Source organism: Abramis brama, assembly GCF_963993115.1.
Source record: "Abramis brama genome assembly, chromosome: 21".
Lineage (NCBI taxonomy): Eukaryota > Metazoa > Chordata > Actinopteri > Cypriniformes > Leuciscidae > Abramis > Abramis brama.
Window position 1 is genome coordinate 1,259,941 of NC_139983.1, and position 23,666 is coordinate 1,283,606.

General features: G+C 43.8%; 2 protein-coding genes across 2 annotated transcripts; both read right to left on the reverse strand.

The window, feature by feature from the left end:
* Window positions 1-3,040: 3,040 nt before the first annotated feature.
* Window positions 3,041-17,805, reverse strand: LOC311071967 (membrane-spanning 4-domains subfamily A member 4A-like). Its single transcript, XM_084096607.1, has 7 exons — window positions 17,756-17,805; window positions 17,255-17,437; window positions 16,986-17,105; window positions 16,845-16,901; window positions 15,851-15,967; window positions 14,039-14,176; window positions 3,041-3,092 (listed from the first exon to the last, which is right to left on the reverse strand). The coding sequence occupies exons 2-6, from the start codon at window positions 17,411-17,413 to the stop codon at window positions 14,039-14,041; spliced, it is 591 nt and encodes a 196-aa protein (XP_083952733.1). The 5' UTR covers window positions 17,414-17,437; window positions 17,756-17,805; the 3' UTR covers window positions 3,041-3,092.
* LOC311072106 (membrane-spanning 4-domains subfamily A member 12-like) lies at window positions 3,084-5,731 on the reverse strand (the record flags this gene model as incomplete). The annotated part of the gene is made up of 7 exons (XM_084096855.1): window positions 5,338-5,731; window positions 4,958-5,077; window positions 4,828-4,884; window positions 4,196-4,327; window positions 3,654-3,791; window positions 3,535-3,555; window positions 3,084-3,092 (listed from the first exon to the last, which is right to left on the reverse strand). Exons 1-7 carry the CDS (start codon window positions 5,503-5,505, stop codon window positions 3,084-3,086), a joined length of 645 nt encoding a protein of 214 aa, XP_083952981.1. The 5' UTR covers window positions 5,506-5,731.
* Window positions 17,806-23,666: the final 5,861 nt, after the last annotated feature.

A 23,666-nucleotide genomic window follows, 5' to 3' on the forward strand; every position in this document is an offset into this window, starting at 1 on the left:
GATTTAATTATGCAAAATATATATAAATAATCTTTCAATAATTGTAATAAAAGATTACAAGAGCGACTCGTTACTGATAACAACTGTGTCTGTCTCATTGTTTTGCCAAACAGAATTAACTTACTGCAGCACCGGCAGTCGGACGGCGGGCGAGCTACAAGAGCTTTACCGGCCGGCGTTTCAAATGACTTTAACCCTGCTGTCAGCTGGTGGGCCCACTAGCCCGATGTTGTGAGCTGCTGCTGTCGGAGGCTACATGGGCCCTCTCGGTCGGCCCGTTTTTTAATCACGCTGCTCCCCAAACATCGGTCAGCAAGGCTCCCCGTCCGACGGCATGAGCTGCTCCCATCAACAAGCGGCGTGAGCCCTCCTGACCGGGCGTCCCAATTATGCGGCTCTTGTTTGGTAGCTGGATAGGGCCCACCCGTCCGACGCTGTGAGCTGCTGGTCCAGACTGATCTCATGAAATGGCGTATGTATGACACGCCAATTCGTATTTCCATTTTTGGCATGCTATCAACACGCATAATCGCTTTTCAGCGTGTTTATCAACGCCGTTAATGTTACATTACTGTATATATAAATATATATGACCTACCCCAACCGTGTCCCTAAACCTACCCGTCACTGGGGTTAATACCATTTATGAGTCTTCCCTTACCATCCTAGGAAAAAAAATATCGCTCCCCAGATGTAGATATACATTTTGCTTTGTTTCGCTCTGACATTTAACGGCGTACACATACACGCGGAATCACTCTGACATTTAACGGCGTAGACATACACGCGGAAGATGCTGGTTCGTTTCGGCGTGGACATGCACGCGGATAGCTCAAAATGCGTATAGATAACACGCCACTTGACTTGAAAGTGGCGTGTATGTTTACGCAAAGTCATGATGTCATGTTGGCTGGTCAAACAAACAGACTTCTTCTCGAAACGCCAGCCCGCCAAACCTTTAGTCTGGCAGCTGTCCTTTGCTCATTTGCTTTTTGGGGGAGTTCTCTGGGTTTAGGCCAAATTCCAATCTCGGAGCCCTCCCCCTGGACAGCGCCCCAAATACACATAACCTTTACTCTGTTTAATTATATGTAAGTGTGAACTCGTGAAATGATGTTTTATTAACAAAGTTTGGGAGGAGCGCATTCAGTAAATCAACCCAATGAACAAGATAAGAGGTATATATACAGCAGACTTACCTCTGTTTGTCAGCATCCCTCCACCACCCCATCTCCTCACTTCTAGTTCTAACTATTCCTATCACAACCCGAGGGGGAGTTCTCTGGGTTCAGGCCAAATACCGAGCTCAGAGCCCTGCCCCGGACAGCACGCTAAATACGCATAATCTTTACTCTATTTAATTATGTGTAAGTGTGAACTCGTGAATTATATAACATTGTTCTAGGGATGTTTGGACATTTGAATGCAAAATTGTATTTGTGCCTTTGAAGATATATAGGTATCACCATCACACTTGTTGCATTAAGCCATCCAGTTGTTATTGGTGACGTATTTGTTGCTTAAGTGTGCGTGAACCAGAAGTTGCCACCGACATTACTTCAGTATTGTGACGTATTTCCAAGTGAAGAGGATAATTGAAGAGGAAATCTCAGCAGTGGCCAGTTGCAGGAGAGCAGTTAAAGGTGGGGTATGTGATTTGCAAAACGACCGGCAGATTTTGAAAATACACAACTCAAATGGTCCTACCTTCTTTCCTTTGACTCCACCCATTCGAAGAACATGGACATGGATGGGGGAGGGGGGTATGGTACGACTGTTTGATTGACGCAGTTACTGTCCAATGATTCTAGGTGGTCTTGGAAATGATTGGCTGGAGTTTTTCGAGTCCTGCCCATTCCACAGATGATTAAATTGCTTAATTTTTATTTCAGTGCTTCTAACTCAGTAAGGGTTAGGGTTAGAAATAAGGATTTCTAATTTAGGGTTAGAAATAAGGTTAGTAAGTGGGTTAGAAATAGGATTTCAAGTGATTTTGAAAAAATGGCCAAATAAGAGAATTACATACCCCACCTTTAAGGATGTTTGCCCAAGTGGTCAAACACCATTCCAGAAGGAAAGCCAACAAGAAACCGTGGTTTATGTTTTCGTTGCTGCATCTGGGTTCAGCTGCTCTCGAAGACAGTGCAAGACTACAGCCAACAAGCAAGCACATCTACACCTGTATTAACTGTCCACACCAGCAGGGGGTAGTAGTCTGTGTTCATCTCTGAAACTGGAACTTGGACCGCAGATATGCTAACCATAAGCAAGCAGTACTTGATTGATGTTGATCAATTAATCTTCTCTTTCTTTCATTCCAGACGGCATGTTGTTGATGGAAATATTGCATTGGACTGCTCAGAAGAACCCTTCTGTGTGTGCCCTCCTGTCTTCAATGTTTGCTTAATCACTCTTTCTTCTCATTGGTTTGATGAGCTGAACAGTTTGGGTAAGGGCAACATGCTTGTTGCTTAAGCTCATTTGGGTAATTGCATTTACAGGGGCTTCTCAGCTGCTTGTAACAGAAGAGAACCCCTTCGCTGCTCCTCTCCTCCTGTACGGGGAACTCTGTCTCTCCGTCTCTGCTATTTCAGAGGGACACACTGCTCCTTTACAAATGGCCTATTCTTGTCTGTCTTTTCCAGTCTCAGAGTTTAAAAAAAAGGCTTTCAGATTTCTTGCTGTCAGTTTGTGTTTGGGGGATATTAGCTTATGGTTTTGTTTTGGGGGGTTATTTCTGCAAGGCTGCATAGATGGACAGGGAGTTCTTACCCAGAACTGAACCATACAGCAAATCCAAACTGTATGCTAATTGTAAATCTACTTGACAATAGCGGGCCTGACAATTATGATTCCAGACATTCCAGACATGCCTGATCCCCCCAACCGAATGATTGTACCCCTCTTTGTTGTAGTTTTTTTTTTTTTAGGTTAAAAGACAGACATGAGACACAGAGGGGGTTTTGCATCAACAAACCATTTATTTGGTGTACTTTCAATTCTCAAAACATTTTCATCAGATGCAACAATATGAGATATTAATTCCTCTCAAACTGTGGCTGGTAGGATCTCCTCACTGTGATTCAGTATCCCTGGGAAGTAACAGATAAGATATGTTAGTACACAAGACACTCATTATCAGGTTTAATTTTACTAACAAGGTCCACACACTATAGAAATATTTGTATAGGCTGTACTGTGACGAGTGACAATGTGTAAAGCCCTGTGAGTGTTTAAAAGCACTGTCACCCACTTCAACAGTCTAGCAGTCGGACAAAGGCTGAAGTTTACAATGAAGTTGTGATTGACTTATAGTTCCTATATTGTTTCCATACTGTGTGCAGTTGATGTTTTTATGTATCAGTAAATTAGTTTTCTATGTAGCATGACTATTTCAACAATACAAGACTACAAATAGTTTATTAAAAATGTACGTGTTATTGTAGTAGATTGTCCTAGTTTGAGGTAAAAGGCAGTTTACAATTGAACATATTCTGGTCGCATTATATTTCCTTTCCATTCTTATGGCTTTACCTTTGGTTGTGGGTTTTTAACCTAAATTTAAAAAATACAAAACTATTGGTTGTTGGGATAAAACTGACTGCCACCCTGGTTATAGCTGGCAATTCCATCATTTCCACTAGATCGTATACCTGGTTCAGTGCCACATTGACCACAGTAGAGCCTCTGTTACAGGTGACTTTAAAGGCAAATCCTGAGATACAGATGGAGATGATGAACTGAGTAATGCAGAACACCAGCATTATTCCACTGATCCCCAGCTCATAGCTCTAAAATATATTCAACAAGATCATATAAAAGTAGATTACAAATAATATCCCATCAGTTATATTGAGTGAGGCTCTAAAGGTTCATATTATACTACATATAAACAGTCATATTATGGCTTTTGAACAATTGAAACAGTGCACAAGTCACACAGATTACTTTCTAATGTTTATGATACTTCTATTACGCCTTTTGTGTCATTTGAAGAACAATTTCCAGTCGTTAGTCATTATAACTGTATGTAAAAGACTGAAAAGCATTATCTCTATTAGTAAAAATTTGTTTCAATTAGTAAATGATGACACAGTTGTCATTTTTGGGTGAACTATTCAAGTAAACAGCAATTAAAGAAAAAACTAACTTAAACTGATCACATTACTAGTATTGTACATTGTGCATTCAGTACCTTCAAATAGTATTCAGAAGAACCATAGTGCCATCTTTCATCGGAAATGATTACAATCTCGATGGACTTCAGAACGATGGCTATCACTGCAGTTATGGCACTGAACACATTCATTATAAGAGAGGCTTTGACCTGCAGAGGAAAAGAGCTGACATGTGAAAGGTGACAGTAATAGTAAAGGGTGTACACTTATACAATGTCCTGAACTGCAGGTTTAAAATATGTAAATTGATAATGAGTCAGATCTCCTTTTAGTCCACATTCTTTTAATAGTAAAAATGTGTCAATGTTCTATAAGAAAGTTGAGATTAATGTGCAAGCTTCTGACTACTGTGGTAAAAGAGAGTTTTAGGGGGAGTTTATGGTATTTTTAACCCCCCCCGCCACCGCCATTTAGATGAAGGAATAATATTTGTTTTTTAAATATTATAGCAAACGTCATTAGTAGTTTCCCCCGGCCCCAGCAGCACATACGGGTTAAACAGATGCTGCTAACAGATGATGATATCTGGACTGCTGCTATATGTTTGACAGCTTGTAATGATTTAATAATAATAGTGTATGAATACATTAGAAACAATGTGGCAAAAGGAAAGTTTTCACACACAGATTTCAGCACATTATGTACGTACCACACACAGATGAAGTTTATTCTGCGCAGCAACAGACAGAGATCCAGCACTGATGAACTGAGAGAGAAAACACACATTTCACAGTTCATTCTGGAAATTAAAAAGAGTAAAACCATTAAATGAAACTTACAATAAGGGATCCCCAGTAGGTGATGCCACTGATGATAGACAGATGTGGGTAATAGAAGGCACTGGTGGTGTGTAAGATACCCAATAAAAAAACCACCACTCCAATCATTATTTGGACAGTCTAGACAGGGCAGATATGAGTCAAGTAGTGTTCATCATAATGACATAGCATTCATATTTTAACACACACACACACAGAAGCTATATTCATGTGTGATGCACTTTATAGTCTTAAGGCAATCAGACTGGAACACATCTGTTAACTTGAGGTCATATAATAACAGCTTTTTATTTTCTGTTCATTTTTTCACAGAAGAAAATTAGACACTAAAAATATTCCCAAAATCATCCATAATTGTAATTCATCATTAAATGCATTACCCCCAGTGCCTTTGGTTGTGCTTTGAAAAAGCCAGTAAGAGCCGTACTGGGCTGTGCTCCTCTGGTCTCCTGTCCATCATCACCAGTCACAATATTCTGTGTCACCTGTGGATTTACTTGGATGACAACTGTAGCTTTATCAGAGGAGATGATCTTGCTGGTTTCCATTTTAGGAAGAGTTTTCACCTGTAATTAAGCGTTCACATTCTGCAGTTCACAACTCACTCAAGGTTGTTTTATTTTCTGTGTTTCATGTACAGTATTTATGATTAAAGCATTATCTGATGCCCTTGTCCAGAGTGACTGATAAAACCGTGATACTTGCTTTACTAAGGCTTACATGAGCTTATAGACGTCTTCCTCTCCTCCGAAAGATCACAGGACTCAAATTTACTCTGTTCACAATATTTTGCATGATTGTATATTTTGTAGCCTAATGTCCAAACAAATCCAAAACTAATAAATATAATTTTATGTGCCAAAGTATAACAATAAATGAACAACCATTTACACTAAGACTCACTAGTAATAAAATAAACTATAGATGTCAATTGATGCATAAAATATTTTACCTGAAATGAGCTGTTGATGAGGTTGTCTGATCGCTCTAATGGTGTATCTCTCTCTGTGTGTGTGTGTGTGTGTGGAGTGTGAAGAACTGCTGAGGAGGAGGAGCTTGCTTCATATGAGCTTGCTTTATACTTTTAAAGATTATGTTGATGCCCTTCCTGATAAAATGTACATATAGATCAAATCTACAAGGTAGCATTAATTATAGCCATTGTTGATTGAGGACAAAAATCTCTGTGATTAAAAGCACCAACAGACGTGTCTCTGTTCAAAACACACAATAATCCTGTAGTTGGGCCCTGATTTATCAATAAATGATGGAAAAAGGCCTTAAAATAACTAAATTAAATCCTGATGAGACTTTTTGCCATTTTTGTATCAACAAATCTGAAATATTACCCATTAGCAATGATTGTAACATTAATGAGAGGGACACTGCACTACTACGGCATTAATACAGAAAGTTATAATTTCGATGTACAGAAGGAGAACATTAATGCACACAGAAGAGAACTAATTACAAACCAAGACAACCAATAATGAACTAGAACTAGAAATGATGACACATATCCATGTTTCTGTCCAGTTTTTACGCTGTTTTGTTATCGACAAAGTGAATATTAAAAGGTTTTGCTGTCTCTTGTGTGTTTCCATCCAATTGGCCTTTTACAGATTACATTGTGCCGTCATCCCGAAAAAAATTAATTGTCACTTTAGTTTTGTTGTATTGCTAAAAAAAACTGCCCTTCAATACATAATTTCGTGTATATATTGCAAATTATATTGTATCTTTCGCATACCTATTTTCACAAATAATATTATGAAATGAGGCAATATTAGGAAATATCAGAAGATGACAGCAAAGTGGAGCAGCTTGTCTGACAGGACTGCATGAAACTGTTTTATGTGATGAAGTCCATGGGTTTGGACACAGGGCAGATCATTCGTCCTGTTTGCAAAATTTGTCGGTCTACACTTGACTGATGCTGTCTTTATTCTCACATAACAGTTCTAAAATTAGTTTAGAGCATCTACTTATTTTCCAAGACAAGATTCTGACCATGAAATCAAAACAGACTTGTGATTTTATGACATTAATTTGAATTTATTTATGACATTAAAATTAACACATTATTTGTGCATTTTACATTTCTTTTTGTCGGCATTGGAAACTCCAACAGCCTAACCCTTCATTTGAAAGACGCCCCATTTTTATTTTTGATAAGCTGCAGATTTTCTGCAAATAAGCTATTTTTCTCATCCATTTCAAATGAAGCCTTATTATATAATACATAATCAAATGTTGGGCCTTGCCTCATGCAGAAGTATAATAAGGCACATTTTCCAATATATAGCAAAATTTGCACAAATATTCTTGCCTGTAACACTAGAAAAGATATAAACTGTGGCTGGTAGGATCTCCTCACTGTGATTCAGTATCCCTGGGAGTAACAGATAAGATATGTTAGTACACAAGACACTCATTATCAGGTTTAATTTTACTAACAAGAACCACTCACCATACAGACTATTTTTATTGAAAAAGAGAATAACAATAAATCATGTTGTGATTGACTAAGATTTCCTATATCTATTTCATGATAAGCAATGCTAAAGGCAGTTTACCATGAAACCTTCTGGTAACTTTATTTCCCTTTCGTCAGCAGGGAACTCCGACGCCTCGTCGGGGGAGTTCCCCTGACGAATTGGGATCACGCTAGGGAGACCAATTGCCTTCGAGTGAATTAAAACGAGCCAATGAACATTGGCATGCAATATTTGCATTCCGCAGCCCGCCTACCAGCGCGGGTATAAAGCTCGGAAGCAAACATTGCATCATCGCTTTTTGCTTCGGAGCCGACCAGTTGTGTCCTCTCTGAGTGAATGAGCTTAAGATTGTATCTTTCTTACGCTCTACGAGTCTGCTGTTTCAGGAGGGGATCTCTCTGTGTTGGTGAGACGGCGCTTCAGCGACCACGCGATTCCTGTCTGCCGGCTGCGTCTACACTGTTAATTCAAAAGCTGTTTTCACAGCTGGTAAACGGTTGAGTGCGCACAGCGGGCTTGCAGTTTCCCCGCTGTGTCGCCGCGTTGGATCCCTGTGTGCTTCAGCACAATAAAGAGAGTACTTTCTTCCTGAAAGAGCAACACGAGTGAAGATCGCGTCCTTTTCAGGATGACGTTTCACTCGTGTGTTTCTGGATGCGATCGTTTCCTGTCCTCATTGACGGCCACGGCCGCTGTTTCACATGCCTAATCAGTGTGTTGAAGCTGCGTTCGTGGGTGGTTCATGTTCTCTCATGAGTGCATGACCACGTCGGCACGTTGTTCGTCTCCCCTTTTTAAAGGATCGAGCCGTTCAGCGTGCCGTGTGCCGTCGAGCGCCGGCTGACAGCGCGGGTTGTCACGGCAACTCAGCGCACGTCATTCGGCGCTCTAGATGCGCGGCCGAGACTCGTGTACCTCTACGAGGTTGAGTCCCATTTGCTTGTTCCCCAATTTAGTTCCTTTTCTAAAAAGAGGACTACTTTGGTTAATGAGCATTTGGTGGTCTGAGGGTTACAGTGTGGAACGTCTCGCCAGGTGAAAGACCCTCACGAGCTTTCTACTCCTCTAGCGCGTCACAAACATGCTGAGACTGTGTTCGTGGGTGGTTTATGCTTTCTTATGAGAGCATGACCACGTCGGCACGTTGTTCGCCTTGCCTGCAGGCTTGAGCGCTCAGCGTGCCGTGTGTCATCGAGGCGATGGCCACGTTCACTGTCTTGCATGCCTGGTTGACGGCCACGATCACTGTTTCACATGCCTAATCAGTGTGTTGAGACTGTGTTCGTGGGTGGTTCATGTTCTCTCATGAGTGCATGTCCACGTCGGCACGTTGTTCGTCTCGTCTTTCTCGTAAAGACATCAGCCGCTCAGCGTGCCGTGTGCCGTCGAGGCTTTCGAATGGGGTTCTGGTCCTTCTCATAAGGGACCGAGCATTTCATTCGGGGCTCCAGGGAGGACAGATGTCGATTGCTACATCGGAGAGAGGGCTGTTATACTCTGAAAATGATGCTGAGTTCCTACTATAATGGTGTGTTCTCGTGCTGAAGGTTCAGACTTGACAGCCACACTTTCCTGGGCTATTCTAAAGTGCCTGGATGTGTGTGAAAAATTTTGGCAGTACGGAAGCTTTTTGGTGCCAATATGGCAAGCCAAACATGCCTAAATCTGCAAAAGTTTTTCCTCTCTCACTACCCCTGCACTTTCACTGCACGTGGGTAGTTCTGACTCGGGGTGGAGCTGCGCTTAGTGACTGACCGTGATTAGTCACAACGCTGGCCCTCGGTCAGACGATGTCCACACTAGTGGTCCAGGAGCGCCTCAAAACCAGCCCGCTCAGAGTTGTTTCCCCCTAGCAAAAGGTAGGGAAATAACTCTGAGAGAAGCGACCAGAGTATGTGACGTTCTGCTCTTCCGGAGTGCGTGTCATCACCACTCCTTCCCCCGGGGGAGGGCCGGGTGGAGAATTTTGTTCTGTTCCGCCGCTGGTCATCCAGTCAGCGGTACCCAGTTTGAGCAGTCCACTTCCTCTAAGTCGCTCACGGGCCCCAGCGCTCAGATGGCAGTGAGGGCTTCGGCCTTGTCACTCTCGTCTCTCGCTGGGTGAGGCGGAAACCAGGACTCGATGCCCCCGGGCCTCGCTCCTCGTTTCCCCTCACGGTCGAGACTGGCAGTAAAATAAGACCAGTCTCTTCCGTCCGAGAGGGTCAGAATGGGCATGAGCTGCGCCGCTCTCGTTCCCCTCTCCCCAGCTCTCAGATAGCAGTGGCGCCACCCCGGTCACGTCACTCCTGTCTGCCGCTGGGCGGGAAGGTACGGAGACCAGCAGCCGCCCTTGGGCCTCGCTCCTCGTCTCCTCCCCTTCTCTCGCCAGGCGACAGCCCGCAGCAGAACACTCTAGGGTCTTCTCTGCCGTCTGTCCCCGGGTGGAAGCAGGTAGGTGTTGTCCAAGCACACAGCCAGGCCCCGCTCTCGGCTGCTACAATGCCACCGGAGCCGTGTCCCTGCCTTCCGCCTCGCTGCCCCTCCGCGGGTACGCCGGCGGTGCGGGTGGGCTCGTTGCGGCGGTTTCTCGGAGCCTGGTTAGAGCTCCTGAGTCCGTCGCGCTGGCTCATCCGCACCATCCGGCTCGGCTATGCAATTCAATTTGCACGCCGGCCTCCCAAGTTCAGGGGCGTCCACTTCACCCATGTGCGTCCAGTGGATGCTCCGGTCTTGCGGAAAGAGATCAACGTCCTGCTGGCGAAGGACGCGATCGAGCCGGTCCCTCCAGCCGATATGAGGTCAGGGTTTTACAGCCCTTACTTCATTGTACCCAAGAAAGGCGGTGGGTTACGGCCAATCCTGGATCTGCGAGTATTGAATCGGGCCCTGCACAAGCTCCCGTTCAAGATGCTCACGCAGAAACGCATTTTCGAGTGCATCCGTCCCCGGGATTGGTTTGCAGCGATCGACCTGAAGGACGCGTACTTTCATGTCTCGATTCTTCCTCGACACAGATCATTTCTTCGGTTTGCTTTCGAGGGTCGAGCATATCAGTACAAGGTCCTACCCTTCGGGCTGGCCCTGTCGCCCCGTGTCTTCACGAAAGTCGCCTTGTTCCCATGAGAGAACAAGGCGTTCGCATTCTCAACTATCTCGACGACTGGCTCATTCTTGCTCACTCGCGAGATGTGTTGTGCGATCACAGGGACATGGTGCTCCGTCACCTCAGTCAGTTGGGGCTTCAGGTCAACTGGGAGAAGAGCAAACTCTGCCCCGTGCAGAGGATCTCTTATCTCGGTATGGAACTGGACTCGGTCGCTCAGACTGCGCGCCTCACAGAGGAGCGCGTCCAGTCAGTGCTCACCTGTCTCAAGTCCTTTCGAGGCAGGACAGCGGTCCCACTGAAACAGTTTCAGAGGCTCCTGGGGCATATGGCAGCCGCAGCCGCAGTAACGCAGCTCGGTTTGTTGCATATGAGACCGCTCCAGCACTGGCTTCACGATCGGGTCCCGAGGTGGGCGTGGCAGAGCGGCACGTTCCGGGTCAAAGTCACCCCGCACTGTCGCCAAACCTTCTCCCCTTGGTCAGATCCTGGGTTTCTACGGGCCGGAGTGCCCCTAGTCCAGGTTTCCAGGCATGCTGTGGTGTTCACAGATGCTTCTGCCAAGGGTTGGGGGGCCACGTACAAAGGGCATGCAGTCTCGGGTCTGTGGACGGGGCCCCAGCTGCATTGGCACATCAACTGCCTAGAGTTGCAAGCAGTACGCTTGGCCTTGTGTCGCCTCAAGGGGTTTCTCAGACACAAACACGTACTGGTCCGTACGGACAGCACTGCGACCGTTGCGTACATCAACCGACAAGGTGGTCTGCGCTCCCGTCGTATGTCGCGACTCGCCTCCCACCTCCTCCCTGGAGTCAGAAGCATCTGAGGTCGCTTCGTGCCGTTCATGTCCCAGGGGAGTTCAATTGTGTGGCCGACGAGCTTTCACGTCAGCCTCCCCTTCCGGGAGAATGGCGACTCCATCCCCAGGTTGTCCAGCTGATTTGGCGAATCTTCGGAGCCGCACAGGTAGACCTGTTTGCCTCTCCCAACACGACCCATTGCCAGTGGTATTACTCCCTGACCGAAGGAACTCTCGGCACGGATGCTCTGGCACACAGCTGGCCCCGGGACTTACGCAAATATGCGTTCCCCCCAGTGAGCCTTCTTGCACAGACACTGTGCAAGGTCAGGGAGGACGAGGAGCAGGTCCTTTTGGTAGCCCCGTATTGGCCAACCCAGACTTGGTTCCCAGAACTCATGCTCCTCGCGACAGCCCCTCCTTGGCCGATTCCTCTGAGGAAAGACCTTCTTTCTCAGAGACGGGGCACTCTATGGCACCCGCGTCCAGACCTCTGGAAACTCCATGTCTGGTCCCTGGACGGGACGCGGAGGTTCTAGATGGCCTGCCACAGGCAGTGGTAGATACCATCTCTTCAGCTAGGGCGTTCTGGGCGTTCAGCTAGGGCGCAGCTAGGGCGCTCTACGAGGCGCCTCTATGCTCTGAAGTGGAACCTGTTTGTCGGCTGGTGTTCTTCCCTTGGGGAGAACCCACGAACTTGCCCGATCAGAGTCGTGCTCTCCTTCCTACAACAGGGGTTGGAGCGAAGGCTGTCTCCCTCCACCCTTAAAGTGTATGTTGCCGCAATAGCCGCACATCACGATGTAGTTGAAGGTAAGTCCGTGGGGAAGCACGACCTGGTCATCAGATTCCTCAAGGGTGCTAGGAGGCTAAATCCACCTCGCGATTTGCACCCTGTACCCTCTTGGGACTTAACTTTAGTGCTTAGAGCGCTCCAAAGTCCTCCTTTTGAGCCTTTGACGACAGTTGAGCTTAATATCCTGTCCATTAAGACAGCGCTCCTGTTAGCATTGGCTTCCTTCAAGAGGGTAGGGGATCTGCAGGCTTTTTCGGTCGACGAATCGTGCCTAGAGTTCGGGCCTGGCCTTTCTCATGTTACATCGAGACCCCGGCTCGGATATGTGCCCAAGGTTCCTACCACTCCCTTCGGACCAGGTAGTGAACCTGCAAGCGCTGCCCCAGGAGGAGGCAGACCCAGCCCTAGCTTTTCTCTGTCCCGTCCGGGCCCTCCGGGGTTATATAGACAGAACGCAAAGCTTCAGGACCTCAGATCAGCTCCTTGTTTGTTATGGAGGCCAGCAGAAGGGGAAGGCTGTCTCCAAGCAGAGGTTAGCCCACAGGCTAGTGGATGCTATTACCAGGGCTTATGAGTCCCAGGGTGAGCCCTGCCCACCCAGGTTGCGGGCTCACTCCACTAGGAGTGTTGCCGCTTCCTGGGCTCTGGCACAAGGCACCTCGCTAACAGACATTTGTAGAGCTGTGGGCTGGGCGACACCGAACACGTTCGCTAGGTTTTATAGCCTACGTGTGGAACCTGTTTCCTCCCGAGTACTTGCTATGGCCAGTAATTAGAGGGAATAGGTGTGTCGGCTTGCGACGCCATTCCGTGAGCGGATACGTGCGTCTTTTTGCTCCGTTGGTTACCCAACAAACGGCTAACCTCGTGAGTTCCTCCATCACCCCCTCCGGTGCCAGGCGTTGCGGACCGCCCGCCACCAGGTCTGCTACCTTCAGTAAGGAGTTGCTAGTAGACTGGGTGCTTTTTCCAGTGGTCCCTGCGGTGACCCGTGATTGCCACGTGCAGTTCAGCCGTGTCTTCCCCTTGACAGACTCATTCTGTCGTCCCTGTTGAGTACGCTCCTCACTCCTCCGGACTGGGACTACCTTCATGGACTGCCATATGTTTCACTACTCTACGTGGTTAGTACATGTGTGTATTTGAGGGCCTTCCTCTAGGCTGCCTCAGCTTCCGCAGCGTTCCCCCCCCCCCCATTATTTCCTTGGGGTCGGGCACGCTTTCCCAGTGTTATCCAATATCCACTGATTGGGTCTTGCGGAACAGCAGTGTGATTCCCTAGCTAGCTCCCGCAAAATTTCTGAAACTGCTGCAGGGCTGTAGCTTAGCTGGGCGCTGGAAGGGGCCAGCACCATGGCGTTTTGGTAGGGATCCCAATTCGTCAGGGGAACTCCCCCGACGAGGCGTCGGAGTTCCCTGCTGACGAAAGGGAACGTCTCGGTTACGTATGGTAACCCTCGTTCCCTGAGTCCAGGGAACGGAGACGCCTCGTCCCGTCGCCATGTTGCTGTACCTTCGCGGAGGGCTGGACACTGTTCGGCTCCTCAGCGAAAAGCGATGATGCAATGTTTGCTTCCGAGCTTTATACCCGCGCTGGTAGGCGGGCTGCGGAATGCAAATATTGCATGCCAATGTTCATTGGCTCGTTTTAATTCACTCGAAGGCAATTGGTCTCCCTAGCGTGATCCCAATTCGTCAGGGGAACTCCCCCGACGAGGCGTCTCCGTTCCCTGGACTCAGGGAACGAGGGTTACCATACGTAACCGAGACGATTTCTTTTTCATTCTTCTAGCTTTACCTTTGTTTGTGGCTTATTTAGTGGATTTGATAATTCTCTAAAAACATAGACTTAAACACAAATAACTATTGGTTGTTGGGATAAAACCACCAATGAATGATTTACCTAGTTCAGTGCCACATTGACCAGTGTAGAGTCTTGGTTACAGGTGGCTTTGCAGGCGAAGGCTGAGATACAGATGGAGATGATGAACTGAGGAATGGTGAACACCAGCATTATTCCAACGATCCGCAAACTAAAATACTACAAAACATTCAACAAAATTTATTGAGAAGCATGAATAATTTGAGCCAATTATGAGAGTCCCACCAATCAGTATATATATTTAAGCAATAAGAAAAATAAAGCACTTAATAAAAAATCCTGTCATTATTCCAAACCTATATACACCTTTCTTTGTTCTGTGAACAGGACACATTTTGAAGACTGTTTTACACACATTTACAATAAATGGTAACTGAGGCATTCAAGAATAAAAAAAGAAAAGACAAACCAAAAGATTCCTTCTGAAGTTTAGGTTCCCTATCGATACGGTTCACTTGTATTGGGTCACTAGAAAATAGGAAAACTCTTTTGCGCTACTGCACTCGCAAGTCGCTTTTCTGAGGAAAACGGCTCCGCCCCTCGTTCTCCACTGTTCTCTCTCTCTCAGAGCCTGAGAGCAAAAAGCAATGGAGTCGTGGGGTTGGGCTTACGGGACTAAGTGATGCTCACTCCGGTGATATCCCGCGTGACTCATTCTCCCTGCAGCAAGAGGATTCCCCAGTGCTTTCCTCCCGTGATAACCAGAACCCAGCCAATTCCTTGGCAGCTTTAAATACAGAGGAGTGATCAAGCTCCATGCAGGACTCCACTTCCTACCACCCAAGGAGCCAGGTGATGTTAAGGGCCTGGCTTGAACTTGTCGCTCGGTTTGGAGTGGTCGGCCCTGGAAATGCCAGCCCACAGCCGCTCGACGAATGATTTCCCAGTCAAGGCACCATCAGTGAGCCGGCCACCAGGAATCCACCCCAGTCGATCATCATGAACAATAATAAGTTATAATATATATAATATATATATTTCCTTTTTAAGCTAATTTGCTACAGTTTGTTTCTGTTCGCCACCCGCCCGCAGGTCGCAGATCTTCCACCTGCTTGTCGCCGAGGGTGTCCTCCTGCCACCACCTCCACTCCCGCTAGGCCTCAGCAGCAGCCTCCACCAAGGCCTCAGTGTGGAGCTGGACGAGGAACCCTATAAAGCCTTGCTACCCTCAGTCCTCCTCTTGCATCGCCAGCCAGCAGCCTGGTGCGGTTCAAGAACCCATTCGCCTTCTCACGCATCTCCTGCCGGTCCGTGGAAACAGGTAAGTGTTGCACTGCACACTCAGACCCTGCTTCAGGCCGCTATACTTTCCAAGTCAACTCTGTGTTCACTGGAAGGTGGCAGCAATACGTCAAACATGACCGACTGAAAGGGAATGTCTTGGTTACGTATGTAAACCTCTTTCCCTGAAGATCTACAGCTCAGAATAACCCGTGACAGACAACACAATTTCATCATTGCAGTCTCCCGACGTTCCAGGCAGTGTAAACTTCCGTCACCACAACAGGAAGGGCCACCTCTCCATTCATTCGATTGGACAGTAGAAAAAAACTTGATCACATCGAGTTGATTTTTTTCAGCTTCAGGCGCTCGGAGAGCTCCTACAAAAACACAAGGTGCCCGGGGTGCATAAACAACACGCAAAACGCTCACTGCCAATATATAACAATTGAAAAAAGGCGATCACTGCAAAAAATGTGTTCTGTCTGATCGGGGCTTAAGGAAGAAGAAAGCCATACTAGCATATAATTAAAAAATTTAAATGAAAAAACAAACAAATTAAAAACAAATGAAAACACATTACACATGAATACAAAATATGAACTGTAATACCTCAGCATATAAACTTGGATCCATCATTGATATTATTCCTAACTGTATGGACATCAGAAGAATGGCGAGTCCTGCAGTTATGGCACTGAACACATTCATTCCAAGAGAGGCTTTGACCTATACAAAGACAGAATGTACAAGTTTCAGACACTGAGGGTGTATACAATTTTTACTCAAACAACAGATCATTAAAAAGGCTTTCAGAAACTCATAATTACTTTTAAGGAGGGTGTTACGTCCCAGGGTGTTCTAATATCATTTGTTATGAGAGCCTGCTTGTGTTCCCTGTGTTGGGCTTTTCGTTTCTCTCCCTTATTCTCTTTCACTCAGGTTAATTGTCATCAGCTGCAACTCGTGAGCATGCTTGAGACTGAGACACTTGTGTGTGTGTGTGTGTGTGTGTGTGGCCTATAACTTTGAGTTAGGAGTGGGACCTATACTTATTAGTTGTGTGCCAGTAAAGGTTCCTTAGTTTTGCTCACCAGTTTATCCTTTTATGGGCAACTAAAAGATATTGTGTATAACGTTCTGTAACGTGCTGTGTCATAATTGTTCTCCTGCTCTTTTATTGACCTCTTTCCGTGGTTGAAAAACACTGTTTGATCGATATTATTTATGAGGCATATACCTTTCAGTAAGTTGTAACTTAAGGCTACTGTATCTTTAAATAAAAAGTAACAGATGATCGGTTTACTTAAACTGAGGCGCTACAGCGATCTGTCAAGTCTCATTTACAAGCGGCAAAACGGTATTTATTGTCTGAATTTCGTAATAAAATGGACAGAACCTGAGAGCTGAGAATGTTTTTGATATCAATAGTAACCTTCTCTGTCTAGTCTGTCCGAGTCAGTGTCCTCTTTGCTCCGTGTGAGCAATCTTTCTCTGCGTGAGAAAATGGATGTGTGTCGTGAGAGCGTGTGAAAAGTGTTGATTGCATGAGTCTCACACTGAATGCCTGAGAGTTGGCAGCCCTGATTAAGTGATATGTACATACCACAGAAGGATGAAGTTTAATCTGCGCAGCAACAGACAGAGATCCAGCAATGATGAACTGTGAGAGAAACAACACATTTCACAGTTCATTCTGGAAATTAAAAAGAGTGGCAAAAAATGAAAAACATTAAGTGAAACTCACAATGCAAGATCCCCAGTAGGTGATGCCACTGTAGACAAGAATAGCAGGGTAATTGTAGTCATTGATGGTGAGTAGAACACCAAGAAAGAAGACCATCACTCCAATCATTACCTGGACAGTCTAAGGGCAGATATAGGTCAGGTGTTCATTCATTATGGCATAACACACATGTGTGAATGAATGCAGTGATCTAGAAGAAATTAAATACTCAGAAAATTCCTAAAACCATGTATTATTATAATGTATGTGGTATTAAGTAAATGCATTACCCCCAATGCCTTTGGATGTAATTTCAAAAATCCTTCAAGAACTGTATTTTGATCTTTTCCTTCGGTCTCCTGTCCATCAACAAACATAACGTTATCCTGTGTCACCTTTAGTCTGACGACTGTACCTTTGTCTGTTGAGATGACCTCGCCGGTTTCCATTTTAGGAAAAGTTCTGGATTTCACCTGTAATCAGCATGTTCATATTACTCTTGTTCAAGTTCAGTAAGAAGTGTGAGCAAAGTACTTTCCATAGGAGAAATTATGACTATTTAAAGATAACAAAAATATCTGTACTTCTCAATTACCTTTTTGACAAGGATGCCTTTGTCCAAACAAATCACAAAACATTTAAAAGCAGTTTTTAGTACCAGACAATAAATGAGCAACAACTTACACAAAAATAATCACTGGTGTGGAAGTTTTTTTCATTATTGTATCAAAAATTGTAAATATCTAAAAATCTAAAAATCAAGAGAATTGTTAACTGATAAATGGTTTTACCTGAAATGAGATGTGTTGATGTCTAGTAGCTCTTTTGATGAATCTTTGTGTGGACTCTGAAGAACAGAGAAGGAGGGACTTGCTTTAAATATAGAAAGGCTGCTTTCCTCTTAAAATACAACACGCTTTACATATAAGTGAAAAAGAAACTACAATATCTTACCGCCATTGATGAAGGACAAAAATATCTGTGTTTCTCTAGGCTAAATAGTAGAGAATACATTATTAACAAGAACTACAAGAATTAATGCAAATTCAACCAATTTCGTGCATGAGATGACATTGAAGTTTGCAGGCAATAGTTTTAGTTATAGTATTAAACTACTGTATATAATACTGAATATGATGTATGATGTATAAATGAATGACATCGTACTATTTTAAACTGTTAAATATACACTATGTAATCAGTGACAGTGTGTACGCATCTGTGTCTAACACACGAATTCTGTGTTTTCAGCAAAGCATAGTTATAAATATTTCACCTAATTAGACATTATAAATGTCATTCTGGTCTGTTTTCTAAAACTAGTAAGAATAAAGAAAAATATTTATAAATGAAATCCAATTAAATAATTGTACATTTGGTTGCTGGTTGCATGCAGCATCTGTGGTTGATTCATATTTCCTTTTCAATCTGCGAGCTGTACCGTTGCTGTTTTGAGGTATAAAACCATTACTCTGTTTACTGAAACATTGGTCAGAGTCACTGCGAACGGATGATAAACTCACCACAAACCACAAGCTGTCATGCACAGGGACAGCTTCTTCTTCACTGAACAGTGACTGGGTTTAATGGATATTAACCTTATAATTCTGATTCCAGACATCTCGAACATGCCTGGTTTTCAAATGAATGTTATAAATGACCACAAGATCAAGTGCTGCAAAACTAACTATTAAACTTTCAATGTCTTTATTTTAGCTTTTTAAATGTTACCAAAAAAAAAAAAGGTATGAGAGAGAGAGAGAGAGAGAGAGAGAGAGAGAGAGAGAGAGAGTGTGTGTGTGTGTGTGTGTGTGTGTGTGTGTGTGTGTGTGTGTCGTTGACATAGTAAAGCTCAATGTGATGGCCAAGGCCAAAATATTTCATTTGAATGTTTCTAGTTTCTTGTTTTCTCCTTTTTATTTGTTTCAGGAGAAATGTATATTTCGTTTGCTTTGAGGGCTTAATATTTTTTTGCCTGCTTGTTTATATATTTCTATTTATTTATTGAGTTTCTTTAACTACCGGTGGCGCTGCTCTGCTTGCTACCCGGGCTCGTGCTCGACTGCATCAGTCTGTTTGTACTTATTCTATTTTTATTTATTTTATTTTATTTTATTTTATTTTATTTTATTTTATTTTATTTTATTTTTGTGATTGTTCTGACGCTCGCATGGCGATGATCGTTCGACTCGTTTGTGAGCACTACCTTCAGCTCACGTCACGCACGCCGGCACCGCCCGCCCCTCAAACACACTAGATCGCGGGGTTTTCAAACTTAGCTAGCTGACTGACACTGCCAATATGCCAAAGTGGGCAAAATATAAAAACAGTTACAGGAAAGAGTGGGAAAGAGATCCAGACTTAAAGTCATGGATTGCACCGGGTGCAGAAGGAAAGGCACACTGCAAATTATTCATCGCGATTTGTGGATCGATTCCAATTTTTTCCGAATGCTCCGCGATTCTCTCTCGAATCGATTCTGAGCTTAGTTTTCAACAGCAGATGGCGCTCTAGGCTAGTTTTTAACGGCACGCTCAAATGCTCACGAAGAAGAGCGCTTGTGCGTTCGGTTGAGTCTGAGAATATACTTGCACCTCAGAATGCTTTTATGACGTGAGATTAATCTATACAGCCCACTGCAAACACCCTTGTAATTCGCTTCAACCTTTTTGAACTTTATGAATGATTATTTTGTAGAAGGTTCAAGTGGTGTATGTGTAAGGAACTGGAAGCCAGCAGATTACGGCTGTTTCCAAAGCACGCAGTGCCATCTGCTGTTAAAAAATAAGCTCAGAATCGATTCAAGAGAGAATCGCAATGCATTCGGAAAGAATTGGAATCGATCCAGAATCATTTCTCGATTCACAATGCATCAATTTATTGTCCCAGCCCTACTGCAAATACTGCAGCGCTGATATCCGTTGCAGATCATGCAGCCTCCAAAAAGCATAAGGCAAGGTGCCAGCCAACGGTCAGACCATTACAGTGAGCAGAGTGGGTGAGTCCAGTAACCCTGACAGCAATGTCCAGAAACGACGAGAACTGCGGATAGCAACGCGTGCCACACGGCCATTAATGCTGTTGATGAAAATATTCAAAATATTCACAAAATATTTTTTGTGTAGCCTAGAGTCGACACCCCTGTTCTATAATCAACGCGATTTTAATGTAATGTTATTTATGAATATGCATGTTTCATGTTGCTATTTGAAATAATTGAAATGTTAAAGTGGGTTATTTTGTATGTCCATATATCCACTCAATGTTGTTATGTTACTGAATGCTTTTGTTCCAAGCGACTTTTATTGACAACAGACTCACTGATAGCCTAAGTTGATCGCATTACTTTCCGTAACATAAGCTTATAGTTTAATAGTAGAATAGTCTGACTGAGGTTAGTGTAGACTACTTTTGTGTTCATTTGGTTGAATATTGTTTCTGAAATCGGATAGGCTAAATCGAAAAATGGGTAATTTTAAAGCTTGATTTCAATGTGTTTAAACGAGAAACAAGCCAAAACAATATTGGGCGTTTTTTGTGCATTCTCACGGTTTTTGACGGGGTTTTGGGCTGGAAAACCTTGCTGGCATCTGGCAACCCTGGGTGTGCAGTCGGGGAGAAACAGAGGCGGCGGCTTGGCTGTGTATGTGAGTAATGACTGGTGTCAACAGTACACAATCAAAGACACAATCTGCTGCCTCGATCTTGAAGTTTTATGTCTGAAAATTAGACCATTTTATCTGCCGAGGGAGTTTGGTAGCGTCGCTGTTTGTGCGGCCTGTGTCCCCCGAAGTGGAAGTGTATCGCGGACTGTGTTCATCAACAATTACAGTGCTCACCAGATGCTCCTGTATTTATTTTAGGCGACTTTAACCACTGCAAGCTTGACCTGTTTTTGCCCGGGTTTGAACAATATATAAAATGTGGAACACGGAAGGACAGAACCCTAGACAAGTGCTATGGAAACATACAAAAGTCTTACGAGGCCAGATCGAAACCACCACTGGCCAACTCTGGCCACAACACCATCTATTTCCTACATATAGGACTGTGCTAAAACATAGTTAACCATATGTGAAGGAAGTAACTGAATGGTCATAGAAAAACTTAAAGGATGTTTCCTTTGCACAGACTGTGATGTCTTTGATGATATGGATATTGATACGACTACAGAGACAATGACGGACTAAATGTAGTCACTAAAAAGAATGTTATCATATATCCAAATAACAAATCGTATATAACTAAAGAACTTAAGAACTGTATTAACAGGAAAAGGGTTGCGTTTATAAACAAAGATTATGCTGGGCTGAAATTTATAGAAAAAGAGCTTAATCTTAAGCTAAAGGAAGCAAGGGGACGACAGAAGGATGTTATTGGGCATCAGTTCTCCACTTTTCTCACTTTCTCACAATTATGGAACACAATGAAGGCTGTTACTAATATGAAACCAAGTATACCACATATACGTACAATTGATGATTTACAGAAGGCTAATGAACTGAATGACTTTTATCTTCGGTTCCAGACTTATTGTAGGAGCTAAATCTGATATTTTAAGCTACTGAGCTGTTTTGTTCCCGGAGTGATTAGGTTGACTCACTTTCTTGCTTTGGTATTACGTTGTTCATCTCCTCCATTAAAAACGAGAAGACCATTCTTCAATTGCATCATCATACACAGTTTATTGACTCCACAACAGTAGCGTGCACAATGTCCAGTATTGGATTTGTTGTTTACAAACGTTTACCGCAGCTTTTGCGGTCAAAACCTTTTTGCCTTTCCGGGGCAACACACCTAACTACAACATAAGGAAGGCTACATTTATACACTGATATCACAGCGCCACTCAATGGTCAAAATGAGCACAACACATAACCCAAACACATTTTGGCTCCTACACTTATGATTTCTCTGATAAATGTAAATGTGTTATAGGCTCTCTGACAGATGATATGGGCACTAGATTAGAGGCAGAGAGTTCCCAGGTGCAATTACTCTTTCATCAGTTATGCACACAGAAATTGAAAGGACCTGATGGGATTTCTGCACGCCTTCTGAAAAATGAAAGCTTTAGCTTAAGTTCTGCCAGGAAGACTTAATTACTACGTCACTTATTACCTTCATCTCTATCCAATCACGTCTTTATACTTTCTATATAAAAGATCGGTACTTACACATGTTTGAGTTCGCAGATGCCGACACGACAACAACCTCCACCCTCCCCACCACCACCAGGATGGTCCTGTCCGTACCTTCCAGGTGGGTCGGCTGCGCCCCTGCCTTCGTCTTCAGGCAGGAGATGCAGATCCGCTACCCTCGGATTACAAACTATGGACGGGGCCTACGCCAAAGAACTTTATAATGCTTGCTGGGCTGTCAATAAATGTATGCTTTGTTACATCATTTTATCTCCCGAGTCTTTCTGGTAGAACTAATGTTGTAGAACTTACTCCAGTGTGGTGTGCACTCTTTCAGCGTTCACCTCGCATAGAGTCCCTGCACTCTGGAAAAGATCTGTGATCACTCCAAGTCCAAAAAAGGCCCATTCGTCTGAGAATAATGATTATAGACCTGTAGCACTAACATCAAAATGTTTTGAGAAATACATTGTGTCTTTATTGAAAAGTGAAGTAACCTCAACATTAGATCCATGGCAGTGTGTGTACAGACAGGGCAGGAGTATGAATGATGCAGGAGGGTGTATTACCCATTTACTCTCTAAACATATGGAGGACTCAAAGGCATATGCACATCTTCTTTTTATTGATTTAAGTTCAGCTTTTAACACTTTGCAACAATATTTATTACTAGAGAAATTGAAACAGATGGATGTAAATCCTTTTATTATAAAATGGTACTTTTCTTTTTTAACGGACAGAACCGAACAGGTTAAGGTCAATAAGATGATCTCTGACTCCCAGTCTCCCAGTGCAGGAGTCCCGCAAGGATGTGTGAGCTTCCCAGTTCTCTTTACACTGTATACAAATGGATGTGTGAGCAAAACCAATAACAACTACATTTTACAATCTAGTGATGATTCTGCTATTCTTAGCTTATTATATAAAGATCAAGACATCTCATCTTACCACTCTGAAATTGACCAGTTTATAGAGTGGTGTGATGCCCACCACCTAAGTGTGAATGTAAAGAAAACTGAGGAGATGATATTCGATCCAAAGTCAATTGGAGACCATAGCCCTGTACATATTCATAACGGTCCAATATCACAAGTGTGCTCATGTAAATATCAGGGTGTTCATATTGATTGTTACATGTTGACAATTTGTGCGCTCGGTTACAACAAAGATTGTACTTTATGGGGTCAGTAGTAAAATGATGATTTTTTTTTATCAAGCTGTATTAGAGAATTGATTGGATACGGAATACATCTCTGGTATGGTAATTTTAGCCTGGTAATACCAAACTCTGCTACTTCGCTTTGCTTCGTAGACAGAGTCTGGATGGGCATAATTGAAAAGCGTGTCTGAAGTTTAAAATCATTGGTTACCTGTAAGCCAATCACATAACGTTTGGTTATGACGTGTGTTATGTGCCGGCATCGAACATATGTCATACGGCATATGTCAACCGCATCTAACTTCCACTCTAAACACATGTATGATGCGAGTGCACCGTGGTGGGTTAAACACTAGGTTTGAAATAGGTCCAGTACTTTTACCTGTTTGCAAGTCTACTAAA